This window comes from Apteryx mantelli, chromosome 9, assembly GCF_036417845.1.
Source record: "Apteryx mantelli isolate bAptMan1 chromosome 9, bAptMan1.hap1, whole genome shotgun sequence".
NCBI classification, from domain to species: domain Eukaryota; kingdom Metazoa; phylum Chordata; class Aves; order Apterygiformes; family Apterygidae; genus Apteryx; species Apteryx mantelli.
Window position 1 is genome coordinate 27,980,783 of NC_089986.1, and position 17,551 is coordinate 27,998,333.

The 17,551-nt window shown below is 37.0% G+C and overlaps 1 protein-coding gene across 1 annotated transcript in view; it reads left to right on the plus strand.

Annotated features, from left to right (window-relative positions):
- The window catches only part of WDR33 (WD repeat domain 33), a 71,321-nt gene that overhangs the window by 18,770 nt on the left and 35,000 nt on the right, over window positions 1-17,551 (plus strand). The window contains exons 3-7 of the mRNA XM_067302003.1: window positions 1,140-1,208; window positions 1,667-1,771; window positions 2,400-2,495; window positions 2,985-3,136; window positions 4,913-5,010. Of these exons, the coding sequence (XP_067158104.1) occupies window positions 1,140-1,208; window positions 1,667-1,771; window positions 2,400-2,495; window positions 2,985-3,136; window positions 4,913-5,010 (520 nt within the window). The remainder of the gene's footprint in view (window positions 1-1,139; window positions 1,209-1,666; window positions 1,772-2,399; window positions 2,496-2,984; window positions 3,137-4,912; window positions 5,011-17,551) is intronic.

Genomic DNA, 17,551 nt, shown 5'->3' on the forward strand with positions numbered 1-17,551 from the left:
TTATTTTAAATTTAAAATGATCTTCTAGCATCTGTTTAAACACTAAATATTTAAAACATATTCTTGCATTTTAGGAATGCCCAAATAAGATTCTAGCAGCAGTAGACCTGCTTTAAAAATAATTTTAGTAGTTCAGGGCCTTTTTTTAGTTTGGCAGAAATAAGTAACCTCAAAACTGTGTTTACTTAAAAACAAACAAACAACCCCCCCCCAAAATAGCCCCCACCCCCCTGCCCCTAGATTTTGAACACTTGCAAAAAATTAAGATCCATCAGAAGTCAACTTCAGTCCCCGCTGCTATACCTTTGAGCTGATTTGATGTGGTCCTACAAAAATGAGAATAATGATTTACATGTTAGTCACTCTTGGCTTAAGAAATTCTGGCAAACTGAAGTACTGTGTGCCAGAAATGTTTCATCTAAAATTTCAGCTTACATTTCTGATATGAACAAAATACAAGTTGGTAAAATGTACAGCATGAAGTTAAAATAGATTTAGTGTGAAGCTAAGATAGATATCATCCTGAATTTAGACAAGCTACTATTCATGTCAAATGTTTTTTAAAAGGTGGTGTTTAACATTACAGAAAATTTAACATATTGAGGATATTTTTATCCCTTGGTTGTCTAAGTTTTATCAGTTTGAATGCATTGCTTTCTTTACTTGATGCTCCAACGACAGAGCTTTCTTTCTAGCTAATGTCAGCAGGTGGGATTTTTAGAGCTCATCAACACAGCTCCTAATGGGGTAAATGGCCTGAAAGTAAAGCTTTTGAAATGATTGAACATGCTTCTTGTATAGTACATGTTGGCCTTTGCAGCAAACTCCATCGTCTTTGCTATTGTAATGTGGCTTATTACATGGGACTGCTCCTTTCGTATTCTTATGCAGCAATTTTAAATTAGTGGTTTTGTTCTTATGAATTTGTCAAAGACTTTAAAAATTCTTCAGTCTGTTGTTTACGCCGTAGAAATTCTGCTGATTTCCTGAGACCTAAAGCTTTTAACTGAGTTTATTCTAAAAATCTGTGGAGTGTATTTGAGATTTTCCAAACAGGCTGTCAATATGTTCCCATTTTCTGTTGTCTGAGAACAATGAAATATAGCCATGGTATGAACCAGGAGTTTTCTTCTTTCCAGAATAGAGTATGGCAGAGAGACCAGCGAGATATGCGAGCAATCCAGCCTGATGCAGGATATTATAATGATGTAAGTAAAACCTTTTTACTTCCGGATGAAGTTCTGTGGATAAAACTTTGTCCGGAAACGGGAAGGATTCTCCTGTCAGCTGAAGTTCTCTTTTTGTCCACAAGAGGTCTCAAAGATATGAAGAATGTCTTCGCCTTATGTTCTCTTGTTCTGTTGGAGTCTGTCCCTGAAAAGAGCCTGAAATGGGATAGGCTGTTAATTTTTGGACTTAAGAACTCTAATAATGCACTTAGCTTGCTAAATTTTAATAGGTTAGTTGCACTTGAAGGTGCTGGTTCTGGATGTTTGAGATGGTAAATCATGCAGGCTTTTGAACGCTTCTGTGGATTAATTCCTGGTAATATATCCCTGCAAATTAAAAACTTGCCTTTCCAGAAATGGGTGTTCAGAGGGTATGTTTTTCTTGCAGTTTCTGGTTAGAAATATTGCTACTAAACTTGTTGTTTCTTCTCTCGTAGTTGGTCCCGCCTATAGGAATGTTGAACAACCCCATGAATGCTGTAACAACAAAATTTGTTCGGACATCTACTAATAAAGTAAAATGCCCCGTATTTGTTGTCAGGGTGAGTATTGTATTGGTTTGCTTAGTTGCATTGTCTTAATTTAAATAAAATTATTGCTTAGTTGAAGAAAGAAACAAGATGATATCAGTAAAGGCTACTTCCAAATAAAAGTATCATGTGGAATGTGTAGACTCTCTGCCTTGTCTTTTTAGAAAGGGGTTTAGAAGAATTATAAGGTCTGAGTACAAAACAGTTGCATTTCCCACATTTTAATCAAAAACTTTCAGAATGTTTTTCTACTAATATATTTCGACTCACAGAAAAGAGGCTATTTGGTCTCTGTGCTGTTTGACTCTTGTAGCATCTCTAACTCTTCCGTGATGTCAACAGTATTGTGTTTAGTCTGGCTATTGTATGTTAGAAATGTACTGATGCCAATAAGATGTTTCTTCTAGGTGACTAGAATTTTTCATTGCTTTTTATAGTGGTCTTGCTTTGTCCCAGTGTTTCAAAAGTCCTCTGGCAAGGTTACGCTTTTTTTCCCCTCCATTTTACGTCCACTAGAAAATCATTTAATAAATATCTGTTCTGCAGATTCCTTGGAAAAAGCTTGTGATTTACTTAGAGGATTATGAAGAAATATTTGGGTATTACCTTCTTGCAGTTTAATTAAATTTTTCTTTTGCAGTGGACTCCTGAAGGGAGGCGCTTGGTTACTGGGGCATCTAGTGGAGAGTTCACCTTGTGGAATGGACTGACTTTCAATTTTGAAACGATATTACAGGTAAATTCATCTAGCAAGGTTTCTGCTTATTTTCTTGCCGTCACAGAGCATGTTTTAGGCATACATCTTCATCTGCTCGTCATTGGTCTGTGGTCTAAGTGCAGTAATGGGAGCCTGAGAGGCTTTTTTATTTTTTCATCTGATCTGACCCTCTGTCATATTGTGGCTATAGGCAGTTCATTTAATGCTTCTCATTCATCTCCATATAGTATGCTAACTGTTTTCAAGGACATACTATGAATCTAAATTTAATAATAAAATACCATTTGGGAACTGAAGTGCAAATACTAGTCTTTTATTTAGAAGACAATTCTATACAGAGTAAGAAAATGGCTTTTTTCCACAAGAACTTCTCAAATCTAAGTAGATCATCATTGTATTCATTTCTTTGTTACAGCTGTTAAGTAGGAACTTTTCTGACTTTTGTGTTCGTGTGGGTCAGATAATATTTGAACGTGTTTGCTAGAAGTTCTGTTTCTAACTTCACAGGCTCACGACAGCCCTGTAAGGGCTATGACTTGGTCACACAATGATATGTGGATGCTGACAGCAGACCACGGGGGATATGTGAAATACTGGCAGTCCAACATGAACAACGTCAAGATGTTCCAGGCACATAAGGAGGCGATTAGAGAGGCCAGGTTTATACACAATATACCATTTTCTGTAGTACCTATTGCCATGATTAGACTGTTCTCTAAGTGTATTCTGGGTGCAGAAATGCATGGGTTCTGTCAGATTCTGGGAAACTTCCTGCACCACATAAACACAGTATTTTCTTTTGTTTCCACATTCTCACCGTTTTGCTGGCACCTTTCTGAATTAGTATTGTCCCAGTATCCGCCTCTGCAATATGTTAGAGATGTATTTGTCTGCCGCATTTTGCACTGGTATTCTTTTCATTTTTATATGGTGACGATGTGTATCAGTTATTCCTTTTTATACGCACTGTGTAAGACGACAATTTCATTCCAAATAAAGAATTCAGTCTTTAATAATCTAACTGAATAAAATATAAAGCCTTCAGAAATAAAACACCTGCATAGTTCTCACAAAATAATGAAACGCTAAATAAAGTGAAGAACTGCTTGGCTTGGTGAAGCCAAGACTTCCAGTAATACTAAATACCCACGCAGATTGCCACATACAGAAGTCTAATGTTAATAATGAATGGGTTCTTCAAGCTTGAAACTGTAAGCAGACCATTGAAAAGAAGACTGTAGGACCTTCTCTTGGTTCAGTGTTTATGCCTCAGTTGTGCAAATGTCTATTTTATATTGAAAATGGAATCTAAAGTGATACTATCAGTAGTCTGTAAATGAAAGATGTTTCTAAAGCAAACTTGCACATAATCTTTAGTAAGATACGGAAATAGAAGATATGTTTTTAAAGTAAGCCTGAAGAGAAGCTGCAGACCCAAAATAAAGCTAAAGCAGTGTTTCTTCGGGTTCAGGTGCTGGCCCTTGGTGATAAAGGTTCACTGCCACAAAAACACTTTCCACTAAGGTCACCATTTTTCTTTGATAGGGTGCAGTATTTCCTGCCAGGGTTTGGTTATGTGAGAAGTGCTTACATTTGGATTCAGTTACTGTCCATCGTGCCCATACGCTGAATTCCTCTGCTGTTTTAAGCCCCTTCCTGATCATAAAGATCTAGGATTTCAAGGGATTCTCTCGTGGTCTTTCACTGCACCAGAAAGGAAGTGGGTGCCTGTCAGTTGCTGGAGATGTTCTGGCCCTAATCATGTGGCTAAATAACTCCTTGCTTTTCCAGTGACTTTCGTCAAGCGATACTGACTGTTCAGTCTGGAAGCTTCTTCTATGTCTGTAGAATTCTTTTCGTGGTGGTGATGGGTGGGTAATAGGGAATTTTTCTAAATTCCTTTACAATAAATGGTACACTTGTTTTATATACAGTTTTTTTCCAACAGTTAATCCAACTAGCCTTTCCCTATGAACAGCTTTCCCTTATTTTTGCTTCTCTGCTGCAAAGCACCTGTGGCTGAAGAGGAGTTTTTTCCTAAGAACTGTTCTCCTGTGCTTCTACACAGTGTCACTCTTATGGTATTACCAAACATGAAAAACTAGGGTGACAGTTACCAAGTCATATTGATGTTGCTTCTCATCCTGCAGAGAAGGCGCTACCGTGTGCAGTCTTAGGTAGGAGGGTGCTAAGAAAAAAATTCTGGATTTTTTTCCTCATTTGACTGGGGAGAACAATGCAATAGTAATCCTATGCTAAATTCATGTCTTGTGATGAAGTGTCAGTTGGCAGGCACAGTGTTCACTTAAGTCCCTATGTTCAAATGCCTCCTTCAGTGTATAACACCTTACAGTATAATTTTGCCCTGTCTGAGAAGCATAGATAATCTGTTAAATGCTGACTTCTTTCCCCTGCTGTGTGTCTTCATGTAACAGTTTCTCACCCACGGATAATAAATTTGCTACATGCTCTGACGACGGCACTGTTAGAATCTGGGACTTTCTACGTTGCCATGAGGAGAGAATTCTTCGAGGTATGTGTACCAAAAGTACTGATTGGGGTATTTCAAGAGGGGCTAAACTTTTTTTTTAAGAAACAAAAAACCTAGGTGTACACAATACAGAAGTATCAGCTTGTCTCCATTTTTGTAGTACATCGCTGTCTTAAATCCTCCGAACAAGTTTTTGCTTGGCTGCTGTTACAGGTGCCTTCTATTCAAGCTGCAGTTCACCATGGCATTAGTCTGTTTACTGTCCACTTAAACTCTAAATATCGGAGGTGGACATAAGGACATTTTCCTACTCCTAATGTTGGCGGAAACAGAACCTGTTTCTCGATCAGGAATACGTTTACTTTCTCCATAGCTTGATCTTTGTGACCACTTTTGCTTCAGAACACACGTCTTCATGCAGAGGATTTCATTCTTTTCATGGGAGTACCTTTCATTCTGCTGTAGTAAGAGGCAAGTTAGTTAACTGTTTCTCAGCTCTTAAGAGAAGCAGAGCATTTAGGTAGAGAAAACAACTGAATCTTGATCGCACCATGCATAGCGCATGCAAATTACCCTATCTTCAGTTCAGTAGTTTTCTGTCCAGCATCTGCGCCCTAACTTCTGGTGCCTTTCCACTGGCTTCTTAGGAGCTTTCTCCTTTTTCTGCAACTTTATCGAGTAATAACACTAGCTTTTGACAACTGTTCCTTTCTTGCAGATGATGTCAAAGGTATATGATTTAGTAGGAAGATATGCTAAAGGCTGCTGAGAGATTGGTGGGGGATGTAGGCTTGCAGATAAACTGCAACAAAGACATGCAATAAAAACGGCATTTCTTGTTTAGGCGTGCAAGCTCATTCAGTGCTTTCTCAAACCAAGGATTTTTTTTTTTTTAAAGTTATGCTTCCAACTTGGACCTGCATTATGTATTTTATGAATTACAGCTCTCCCTGCTTCTCTTGACTCTTAAGCTCTCTTCTGGTTTTACTAATGCAGTACTTTCAAACACCACTGCTCTGAAAAGACACTGGGCTCCACTGGGCAATGATGATTTTTCTATCGGAAGCTGTTCATAGGCATTACTATAGAAATGTGTTCTTTGCAGGAGCTGGAAGCAAATTTCTAGGCTATGTCATTTATATCCATTATTCTGGAAGGACTCAAACAAGTTTGGGACTGGTTTGCTTGATGCTTTACAGAAGAAATACATTCTGCACTAAACATGTCCTTTTCCCTCCTCCGTGTCTGTACTAACTACTCCGTTAAGTTAAGGGTTTGCCTCCATGCAGAGTTGAATCCAATGTCAAGATTGAACTCCTATTCTTCTATGTTCTTTTAACTTTTTGCATAAAGCAGAAGGAAAAAAGCATTTAATTTAGGCCACAGAGAATAGAACTTGCATTACATATCCTTCGGTTACCTTGTGTACATGAACATTGTGAATGTATCTCAAATAGAGTTATGTTTCAATTTCTTATAGTCTGTACTTCTCAAGCTACAATTTTATTTTGCACAATAGCCCTGTAAAGAATAATTTGGCTTCTGCTTGTATGGCGTACCCATGATGCACTTCAACTTTTAAGTTGGAAATAATGTCAAAACTTCACATCTCTATATAAAGTTGAACAGAACAGGTTATTCCTAGTTTCTGCTGTCTGATAGCAGGGGGGAAGAAGAAGAAGAAAAAAAACCTTGCAAGTTTTGGGGGGGGAGGGGGAACATTTCTGCAAAACATTTTGAGTTGGGTTTTTACTTAGTTTTGAGTCACCAGCACTATTTAACTGATCAGAAGACTTGCTCAAGAGGGCTGCGTGGGTAATTTAAGTAGATTCCTCAGTGGGAAAAACACAGGCTTTCATTTGTTGTTTGGAGTTTAGTGCTTGTGGCTTTAGGAGACTGATCTTCAGCTTTTCACTTCTGCATGTGCATTCTGCTTTTACATATTTAGGAGTAACCTGTGACATCTTATTTAGTACAGCCTTAAAAATGGGTAAATTCTGCCATTGCCATTGAAAAGCTGCAGTGGTCTGTAAACTACAATTCTGGTGGAACTTAATTAAAAATATATTTCATTTTACACATAAAGTGTTAGATCAAATAACATGATAATGAATGATTTCTAGCTTCTGATTTTACAGACTGTGCCTCAGCCACTCTGGTTAATATTGATGCCATGAAGTTAAAGAGATTCTACAGTGTGGTTTAGATCCAAAACTTTACTTCATGCATCATAATAGTCTTCAGGCTTTGCACACTGAATTATGAAGTCAAATGAAACTATCAATTTACAGTCAGATGTGTTCATAAAATAGTTATGACTCTCAGGGATAAAACATCAATATTACATTATTCCTACTGAGTTTTCAGCAACAAATTAGGAATGTGATTTAAAAACAAGCCTGAGGACTTTAATGCTATAGACTGCTTTTAAAACAGTTTTTATAAAGAGCATTAAAGGTAGTGGGGATGAACTTTGCAGATAGGAAATGGATAAAATCCTATAGTCTTGTAGATGCTTTTCTTTGCACCGTAATGAACTAACATAATTTATTTCCGCTATATGATGAAATGTTTCCCTTTGCTTAGAACTGTTCCAAAAGAGCAGTTTTAGTCTTATCTTCCAGGGATGATTGGGAAAGCAAATTGGAAGGGATAATTTACATGGGATTTTTTTAAGGTTTTGCTGGAATTCTTTCAGCTGTCCACAATAGTAGTTTCAGTAGTTAAAGCCATGAATATGTGGGCTGCATGAGAAACACGCTGGCTCACCGTATTCTAACTTCTTTTTTCGCCGAAATGAACAAAATAGGACATCCAGTGTTGCTTTTTGTAATGCCAGAAGTTCGGGATCTTTTTTCTTTAACCTGGCTCAGAGTCCCTTGGCTGCCCAAGCTTTTCACTGATTTTTGTTTCTTTGCTGCTGTTTCTACTTCTGTGGTTTTCCAGGGCATGTTAGCAGGGTGTGCGTGTGCATTTTAATCCCTCCCTTTTTTACATTTCGGTGTTAAAGTACCTGCAAATCAATCAGGCCCTTTTTAACATCATAAAGAAGAAAGAAAGATGAAAATTTTTGTTTCTTAGGAAATCATCTTTAAGCGAGTTATCCTGGAAGGTTTTGAAGGTGAGGGAAAGAAAGCGGCATCAACTATCTAATAGATACTTATCCGTTCCCCCCTCAATGCAGTTGTTGGCATTCTTTTCTCTTGAAGCAAAGCTGCTGTCTTCAGAAGTCTGCACCGGTAGTTTCTGCCTGTGTTAATTTCTGTGGCGTTACCATCTTAAAAGGATGGAGATGAGTCAACTTTGGTGCATTTGCTAAAATGCACTATTAGGAATCAAACTGTTGTTAAAACATAAATGCTTCCATTAAAATAACTAGGCATGGAAAGCAGTCTATAGAATAGCAGTATGTTGTTTTCATTTCATTAATCTATGACTCAAAGGCATTTCTGATAGTTGCACTTAAAACAGTAGCAGGTCTTTAGTCTAAACAATTACAGTGAAGTTAATGTCAGGACTCGTGCAAACAGCCCCCATTTCTGTAAGAGGATTCATGTTAATGCTTTTAATAGCATTAGCTACATCTGAAATAGTTCTGCTAAAATATATGCAGTAAAAGTTTGGTGTCCCTTTATTTTTATTCAGAAATTAAGGCAATTGGTGATAAAGCTGGTGGCCTTGAATCTCTGGATACTGGGTCTGGGTGAATGTATTACTCGGAATATTCTGAGAAGATTATTAGCAAACACATGATTTCTAAATTTTTCACAGCATGAAATCATTGCTCAGGATGTTACAAATATATTTTAAAGGTTGGCATTTCCACTTTTATTCCTTTTTCCTCTCAACAGTGTCTCTCCTCCCCCCCCTCCCCCCCACGAAGCAGTAAGGATGTGTCTTTGGGAGGACTGCAAGGTTCAAAGTCAAGGTTTTAAAGTCTAGATTAGCTGTATGTTCCCAGGACTTTGGAGACTGCCTGATTTAAATAGGTCTTTTGGGGAAAATGAGTCTTCCTGGCTTTCTTAAGGATGGTGGTGGAGGGCTTCTTTCTGCTTTCTGGTTGTAAAATAGAATAGCAAACTAAACTATCTTCCAGCCAACATGACACATGTGGCAATCACGATTTCTTTACGTTCTGTCTAGATTTAAGATTTGCAATTTATAGCAGCATGTAATTTCTTACCAATATATGATTTAGTCTAAGGAAAAATCTTTTTGCCTGTATCTTTAGTAACATTGTTTTGACTGGAATTTCCTAGTCAGGCGTGAGATCAGTCCAAAAACTCATCAGTTACACGTGATATTTTGTATGTGCATATGTACGATTTTTCATCTGCTCACAAGTTCTGAAGGACGTGCCTTAACAGCTAGTCTTACTGAAATAACTCTGAATTTTTTTCTTTTCTTTTTCTTCCTTCTACTCTGTTTCACAGTATTCATTAGGGAATAAAATATGAAGTGCTTTAGTTGTTTAGATTCTGTGGTTTGTATACCCTGAGCTTTTCACATGAAGGTGCAGGATCTCTTCAAAGTTTATTTGATGTCCACTTCCCTAGTCACCTAGCAGATTCTGTACTTTAATTTAGAGGAGATGCGATCACTGGTTAAAAGGAACCTGAGAACGAGGACGAAGTCATGTTCCTTGTTCCATGCTACAACACACTTAACACGGCAGAAATCTAGTATGTGTATACTTCAGTTTGCTCCTCTGCTTTTAAATACACATTACTCTTAGCCTTTGAAACAATAGAAATTTAGCTTCTAAAACTGTTACCTTTTCCGGATGTGTAATTGAACTCCACATTGGATAATTTAAAAGAAAAAATTCTTGATGTTTGCTGTTTCCATCTTTTTTCCCTTTTTTTATTTGAGGTTTTTCTTTTGATTGTTTTCCTTGCTTTAGTAGGGGAAGAAGACCCTGCGAATTCAAGAAATGCATGTATGCCAATACTGTGTTTCTTGTAAGCAGGTGTAGGATTTAAATTTTTAGCTTTTTGTATGGGCATGTTTCTTTGTGCTGTTAGGATTTCAGGTATATTCGATGTCTTTTAGTCTTCTGACGCATCCCTACATGACTGAATATTAGAAGGACTTTTCCTCAAAGCAAAAGCCCAAGATGAGATGAGACCTGGCTGATGTTGGCTGGCACCAACCATGTCATTCTAGAGAAGGCAAGTCTTTGAATTTTTGAACTTAAAAAGACAAGCTGTTTTGAAATGGCTAGTATTTAATTGGTTAAATCCCCTTTTTGTTAATGGTTTTAGTATGCCAGCCTATGTTCCAGGACTTTGATCTTGGTGAATCTTCATTGCTAAAGCAAAGTTGGGGAGTGAGGGTAAATTACCGCTAAGGTTTTTGAAATACTATTGCACTCGAGATGGCTGTGCATCAAGCTTTTCATGTATTTTAGTCAGAAACAGTGTTAAGGAACTGACTGGGATGGTTATAGTGAATTTGTTGGCTTTTTCCCTTCACTTAGAGTTCAGATGACTCTTGCTCAGAAATTCATGTCAATCCGATTCACTTTTCCAGTGATGCAGGAGCCCTTTTGCATGCATGGTGCTAGCCTTGATACTCCCTTTTTGGGAGCTGCATGCAGTAGTGTTCTTAGCACAGTGCTAATTGTGCTGCTAGCATTCACTTTTTAATTTCATTAGGAAACCTCTCTGGTGACTTTATGAGATTGAGTTTGAAATCTTGTATATGATTTCCAGCTTCATCATTGGAAGTTATCAAGCAAAATATATTTTCCCAGTGCCTTCCTCTATGCTTTTCTCAGATTCAAGTAGCACTAGGAACTTGGAATGTGAGTGTCTATACACATTCTTGAAATACAGAGTTCATAGCGCTTCAGTCATTCCGCTTCTTGTTAGAGTGGTGTGTATAATCCACACATCAGAGCGGGAGAATCTAGTCCCTTTCTGCATGAAGCTCCTAAAAAAGGTGCAGTGGTGGTCTAACATCTCAATTTTATTCCTGAACATGACTTTCAAGGCTGTAATATTTTGGTTTCCTCTGCATAGGAAATCTTACTTGAGATGGACTTTGTTAAAACCTGTAGTTCTGTTTGTGTTGAAACAGAAGAAAGTCCATCTAAAAGTTGAGGAACTTTCTTGCTATGTTGACTTCTATCAAGTTTTTGTTTGTGAAGTGTTCTGGACTGGCCAAAAAAACCCACTTATTTTGATCAACTACACAAGTTCCTTGGCTTCTGTGACTAAAAGATGGTGGTGAGGGAGGGTAGCTTCATGATATAATTGCAAAATGATTTTGCTCTGCTCCCTAAAACGGTGCCAGGAGATCAGAGGCTTTTGGGAATTGACTACCTCTGATATGTATTTTTAAAAGCCTTTGGTTTATATTGCAGTTTTATTCTGAGTTATATTCTGGTTTAAATACAATATCCTAAGTTTTATATAATTCTGATTCTCATCTAGAATCCCATGTTTAAAAAAATCCTGAAAAACTAATAACTAAGAATATATAGGATTCTCAAAGAATTAAGAGATCATGAGAGATAAGTCAAAGTACTGTGCTTTAAAAGAAGTTCTACCGGACATTTCTGTTAGTGTTTTCCATAAGACAAGAATGGAGAGGCACTGAGTGAGAATGAGATTATTTCAGTGGTTCAACTTAAATACTTTTTTCCTCCCTGAAAAATACTCTGAAGCTAACATTGACGTAATCTATCACATTGGAGTCCAAGGACAAACTTTACACACAGAAAAGCTAATATTTGCTAATAAATCTATTTTGCTAAGCTTGGAATGCTGAAAAGCCCCAGTGTTTCAAGGGAGAGCCAACTCGTAATGCTGCTGGATAGAAGATACTTCCTTCAGAAGTTGTGCCTTTTGCCTCGTTAGGGTATCTTGCATCTGCTTCCTTTTGTGTGTTTGATAATTGCAAGTGGTAGATACCCTTCTGTACAGTTTGTTAGCATAAATATTTCAGTGGTGAGAACTTCTGTCTGCTGTGGCTATGTACAGAAGCGACCTTACTATGTCACAACACTGGGCATAGTGTTCAAGATAATCAAGATCACACTTTCATCGAGAACCATTGATGCAGGAGTGAGCTTTGTCCTAAAGCCCTGCTCATCTTTGTTGAGAGAGGAGAAACATGATCTAAAGCAGGTTATATTGATCTTAATGAAGAAAAGTACTGTTAGTAAGATAATACCAGTCTTCCTTTTCCAGCGCGAGTAGCTGTAAAGGATGCAGATTATGTCCATAAATAATGGAAGCTTCTGTATATCCACTCACCAGTATTTGTTGTCTCAAAAGTTCTCAGCAGAAACAAAATACCTGTGACATAACATTTCTGGTCTGGAGTTAGGCTTGTGCAAATGATAATAACCTGTCGTCTTTCACAAAATCTTATGTGGATAAATACTCAGAATTGGGCACTTCATTTCATTATGGAATCTTCCAATCTTTCATCTGACATTCCAGTTCCTACTTGAGTGTAACTGCAGAAATATGTTACTTCTGAATAAATTTTAGAAGTCTTTAAAAAAACAAAAAATGCAAATCCTTGGTGAACATAGATCCATGCCAGTGCCTCAAAGCATTCCATGCAGACTTCCTGACTGCAGTTTTCCTTTGTGTGGGGATTAAGAGGACTGCTTTCTGCGCATCTTCTAGTCACTGTATTCAAAGCTTTTGTGGATCTAAATAAGCATAGACTCTGCAATGCATTTGGTATTTCCTTTTGCACCATTTCAATTCTGCATGCTCAAATTATTTCCTGGAATAGGTATTTTTAGCTCTGAGTAATATTCTGGTTTAGTAGCAAGACACTTTATATCAAGTTTTACCACATGAATAGCTTTGCAGTTCTGATGCTTAAGGTTACAGGTTCATATGGACAGCCAGACACTAGGGGATAGGGAGATAGTGTGCAAATGTTTTGCCTAAATTAAAGTGGTATTTCTTTCTCTCTTCCATTGCTGCTTGTCCTTACTTTCTCATGAGAAAGATGGACCTACTCATCTCATGTGTTGCATTTGCAGGAAGACAACAGAGTCAAAGAGTCAGAGAGAAACTGGGAACGTGAGGTTATGTAGAAGCCTGGGAGAAAGGGTTAAAAAGGAACCCTAAAAAAATGAGAGAAGGGTTGCTAGAATTGTGAAAGATAGCAAATAAGAAAATGGGGAGGCTGCATAAGTGTGAGAAAACTTAATAAAATAAGGACGGATGATGTAATGATTGAGGAAATACAGTGGCAATGAGAGAAAGGAGATGGGAATGAAGTGGCAGGAACTGGGAGAATTTACCCTGCTGACACTGGTGGGACAAACCAGGGCAAAGGGAATTGCTGGAGCAGCCAGAAGAGGCTGTGCTTGGGTGGTTGAATGAGACACTTGGGAGCTGCTGTGATCAGATGCGAGTGGACAGTATGTAGTGTATGAAAAGCATGTGTATGTGTGTGTGGAAAGCGTGTAATATGCATACCCATCTACATATACATACTTTTTCCCCTAATATCTTTTAAATTCTACATTCTAAATCTAAGTCATGACTTCTAGAGACTTACATATGAAGAGTTTGAGTACAGTTAGGAGCATGTTCTGTATTCGTTCGGAAAATGAGTGTGGAGTGCTATTTTAGTGAGCTAATGATGCCATCATTCTTTCTGTATCTAGGAGAAAGCACACTCTCAGCTTGCTTAAAAGCTTCTTGTCTCTTATCAGTCCCTAAGAAATGTTATGGATCTTCGTATTTGTTTTTATGTTTTGACACTGTCTACTTAACGCCTGTAAAACTAAAATATCTAATAGCTGCTCTTCAGACCTAGGGCTAGCTCTGGATAGTTTCAGTTCAGAGTATATTCAATGCAGGCACATACATGCAAAATGTGCTTGATTAGATTAAGCATGCAAACACACAGTGGAAATTTATTTCAAGTAGAGTTCCCAAACTTTCCAAGCAACTGAATTTCATTTCACAATGAAAATACATTTTTATTTAATTTTGCCACTTACAGATAAAGGCTTTTTTCTTGAAAAGAAAGCTCTTCTGAAGTGAAGACATTTTGATCTTTACTGTTGAAAAGGTGTGTATGTTGCAGGTAGAGTAACAGTCTTAGAATTTTTCTCATAGTGACTACTAATGCTATAGTTGAGTTATGGAAATTGTGTAAAGTGTTACAGACTTCCATTTTGGAAGTGTCAAACCACAGTTCGTATTTTATGGAGGAAATTTTTTAAACCTATCTTCTGAAAATTAAAAGATGCTGGGGCTGTTAAGTGCCTCAACTTTCAAAGAAGCACAGCCTTAAGGATCAGATGTAGAGCCACGTAAGATGAAACTGTAATGTTACAAAAAATATTTATCTTTAAAAGTTTCAGAGTAATGTTTCTTCCATCCTTGAGTGTTTGGATTACTGTTGGAAAGTAGTAATTCTTATCTCAGTGGAATCACCTGCTCTCTCGAGTTCTGCAGGACATTATTTTGATATGTTATGCACTCCTTCAAGTTCTGGCCTGTAAGTGACAATTTTAAAGCACAAACAGTTTAGCTGTGTGTTCTTTTTAAAATGTAATATTTTCTTAATATTAGCCATAGTGTGCATATATTGATTTCAGTCAAGATATGTAGATAGATCTGTTCCAGATATAACTACAGCCACGTAAAGGTATGGTTGTATCACTTCAGAACGATTTTCTGGACAAGGCCTTAGTCTGCAAGGATTGTAAGAATTTTGCATATTTTGTCTTTGAAGATAGAAAGTCATTGTAAATGCTGTTAAAGATCCTGTTTTGGCCACTTATTATTCATAGAAATTGGATGTGTATCTGCTCACCAAAATTAGTTTTTAAAGGTAGTGTATAATTACTATAAAAATAGCCTGGCCTGAGAAACTGGAAGTTAAGTATAAAAGGACTGGAGTAGGAGCAAGGTGCTCCAGCAAGTTCCCAAGATCTCAGAGACCAAATTTAAAATTTCCCTTCAAAAAAGCTCGGGGATGATGTGTGGTCTTGGCAGCTTAAAATTGGGGAAAATAGTATCTTTTTGTAAAAAGCAAATGCAGCTTTTTGGTGTGACCTGACAGATGCATGTTTTCTACAACATGCGAAGTAGCTTTTTTCCTTGTCTTTTTATTTAAAATGATACAGCATAAAATATTTTAAACGTTATTAAAATCTCTTATGTTTTTAACTTCTGTCACTTAAAAAGTCTGCCCACAAAAACAAAGTGATTTGTAACACTTGATAAACTAGTGGTGTAACTGGAGCTATTCCAGACCTCAAACAAAGGATCAGATGAATTGAGGGGGAAAAAAGTAGCTCAGTATTCAGTCTGGTTTTTGTTATTCCAAAAGATTTTAGGGAAAATCAAGTCTTCGTATTTATAATATTACATTTGAACTTCTCTTTCTGTCCTCTCCTGAATGATTCAGCTCTGTTTTATTTTTCTGTCTTAAGATAGTGTTTCTTATGCCTTTGGGTAGCATACCTTACTCTTGTGTCTAAGCAGCTGCAATTTAAGGAAGGCATAACTCTGATTACTATTTATTATTCTCATGTTGAGAATTTGCATACCAAGACTGCCTTAGCATCCTTGTTTAATACAAGGCCTACTACTCACTGAGAACTTTTTTTCATCAAAAGTTGAGGTTCTTTCTAGCTTTATAAATGATTAGTATACAGAAAGATTAAAAAATCTGGATATCTTTCAGCTCAATGAAGAACTGAAATTTTTTTGTCAAACTTTCCATGAGGAAAATTTTTGTCCGAGACTGGCAAAGAATTTCAAACAACAACATTTCCTTTGAAAACAGAAATTTCTTGAGACCTTTTATACGTAGAGATACGTAGCACAAGTTGATATATAAATGATATTCACAGGTAAGTAATTTCCTGTTTAAGTCTTCTCAAAAGCTTGAGATCAGACTCTTGTTTGATGTTCCAGCTATGTTGCCATGATAAACCAAATATTATGGTGAACTTATAAGTTCTAATAAGAAAAAAAAATACAGTTAATCTCCTTCTGTAGTCCAGCAAAAAACATATTCAAGATGCCATTCTTACAGGGGAGGTGGAGGGTGTCATTTTCCATTTTTTTTAGCCGTTTTAATGGTGCAATGGAACAGTGTGAGAGCTTTGCTTAATTTTAGATATTATGCAGTCTTAGGCCTTAGGCCTTTTCAAAACCACACTGGATAAAGCCCTGAACAATCTGGTCTGACCTTATAACTGACTCTTGGAGCAGGAGGTTGCACTAGAGATCTCTGAGGTCCTTTCTAGCCTGAATTATCCTATGATGTTATGATATTGAATTCCCCTCTTTTGTCCCATGTTGTGGGATTATCATCTTTTGAATGTTAAGATCTTGATATTTGTCTATCTCAGGCTGGAGGGTTTTTGCTTTAGGAACAAAAAATTGTAGTGATTTAATTGTTAATTACCTTCAGCTGTACACCTGAATATATGACATAAGGAACTGATCTTCAGAAGACTTATCAAAAATTCATTATTTTTTAGTTTGGTTCTTTTTCTCCCTACTTTTAGCATGATCGGAGAAAATGCACACTATGGTTGGATTGGAAAGATTTGCTAATGTTTAGTGGAACTTCTTCCAAAGATGATAAATGTTTGATCGTTCCATAGAGATTGACTGTTTGCCTTGAATGTTACTGAAGTTGAAGTACTTGCTTAGAGTACTCCCGTAAACAATGAAAATTTGCAGTAAATAAGATGGAAGATGTGATAGAAAGCTGCCCGGATCTTTCACGCTCCATCTGATCATATATTAACAATGAGGTAAAAATATATATGTATTTATGTTTTGGGGTTTTTTTTTCGGCCTCTGTGGGTATCCAGCCTTTATGATCATACCCGGCAGCACATTTTATTGGCTTAATACTAGTTTGCTGTTTCCTCGCCTGTTTCCAAATCACACAGGCCTGAAACATATTGTGCATGCAGTGTTATAAAGTCCCAAAGCATATGCACAGTTAAAATAATTGGTAAAGTTTGCTTTAAAAGAAAAAAAGGAAGAAGTAACTTATACTACCTTACTCCTTAAACTGAACCTGCCTGGGCTTGCCCCCCTGCTTTGTCATTACTGTTCTTGAATATGCATTTTTCTAGATTGTGTTTCTAAATTCTCCAGAAGAGCCATAAGTAGGCTCAGCCTGTTTGCGAACAGCATTCTTTATGTCTAGATGAAATGAATATTACAAAATACTTTTTCTTTAGAACAAAAGCTGATCAACACAGGTGTGTACATGAACAGTTAAATACACTATCCCAGGTCCTGACTGGCCTTTATGTCTAAAATAAAATATTTAATGTTTTCATATTCTGGAATAATAACAGAAGACTGCACAATATTAAATGTAGTTTTGAGACTGCAAGTTATCTTAAAGTTAACAGAAGACAAAAAGTTACTTTGTCTTGAAATGTGCTACTTTAAGCACTCAAAAATCCAAGCCAGATTTGTTCTAGTGTTTCCGTTTTTCTCTCAAAACTTCCATGGTTTTTGAAGGAGTAACAGAAATCCAAAGAAATTGAATTTGGAACTTTATCTGAATGAAGTGAAAGGATCCTTGTAGTCTTCTACAGATGAGTTCAGAAGGG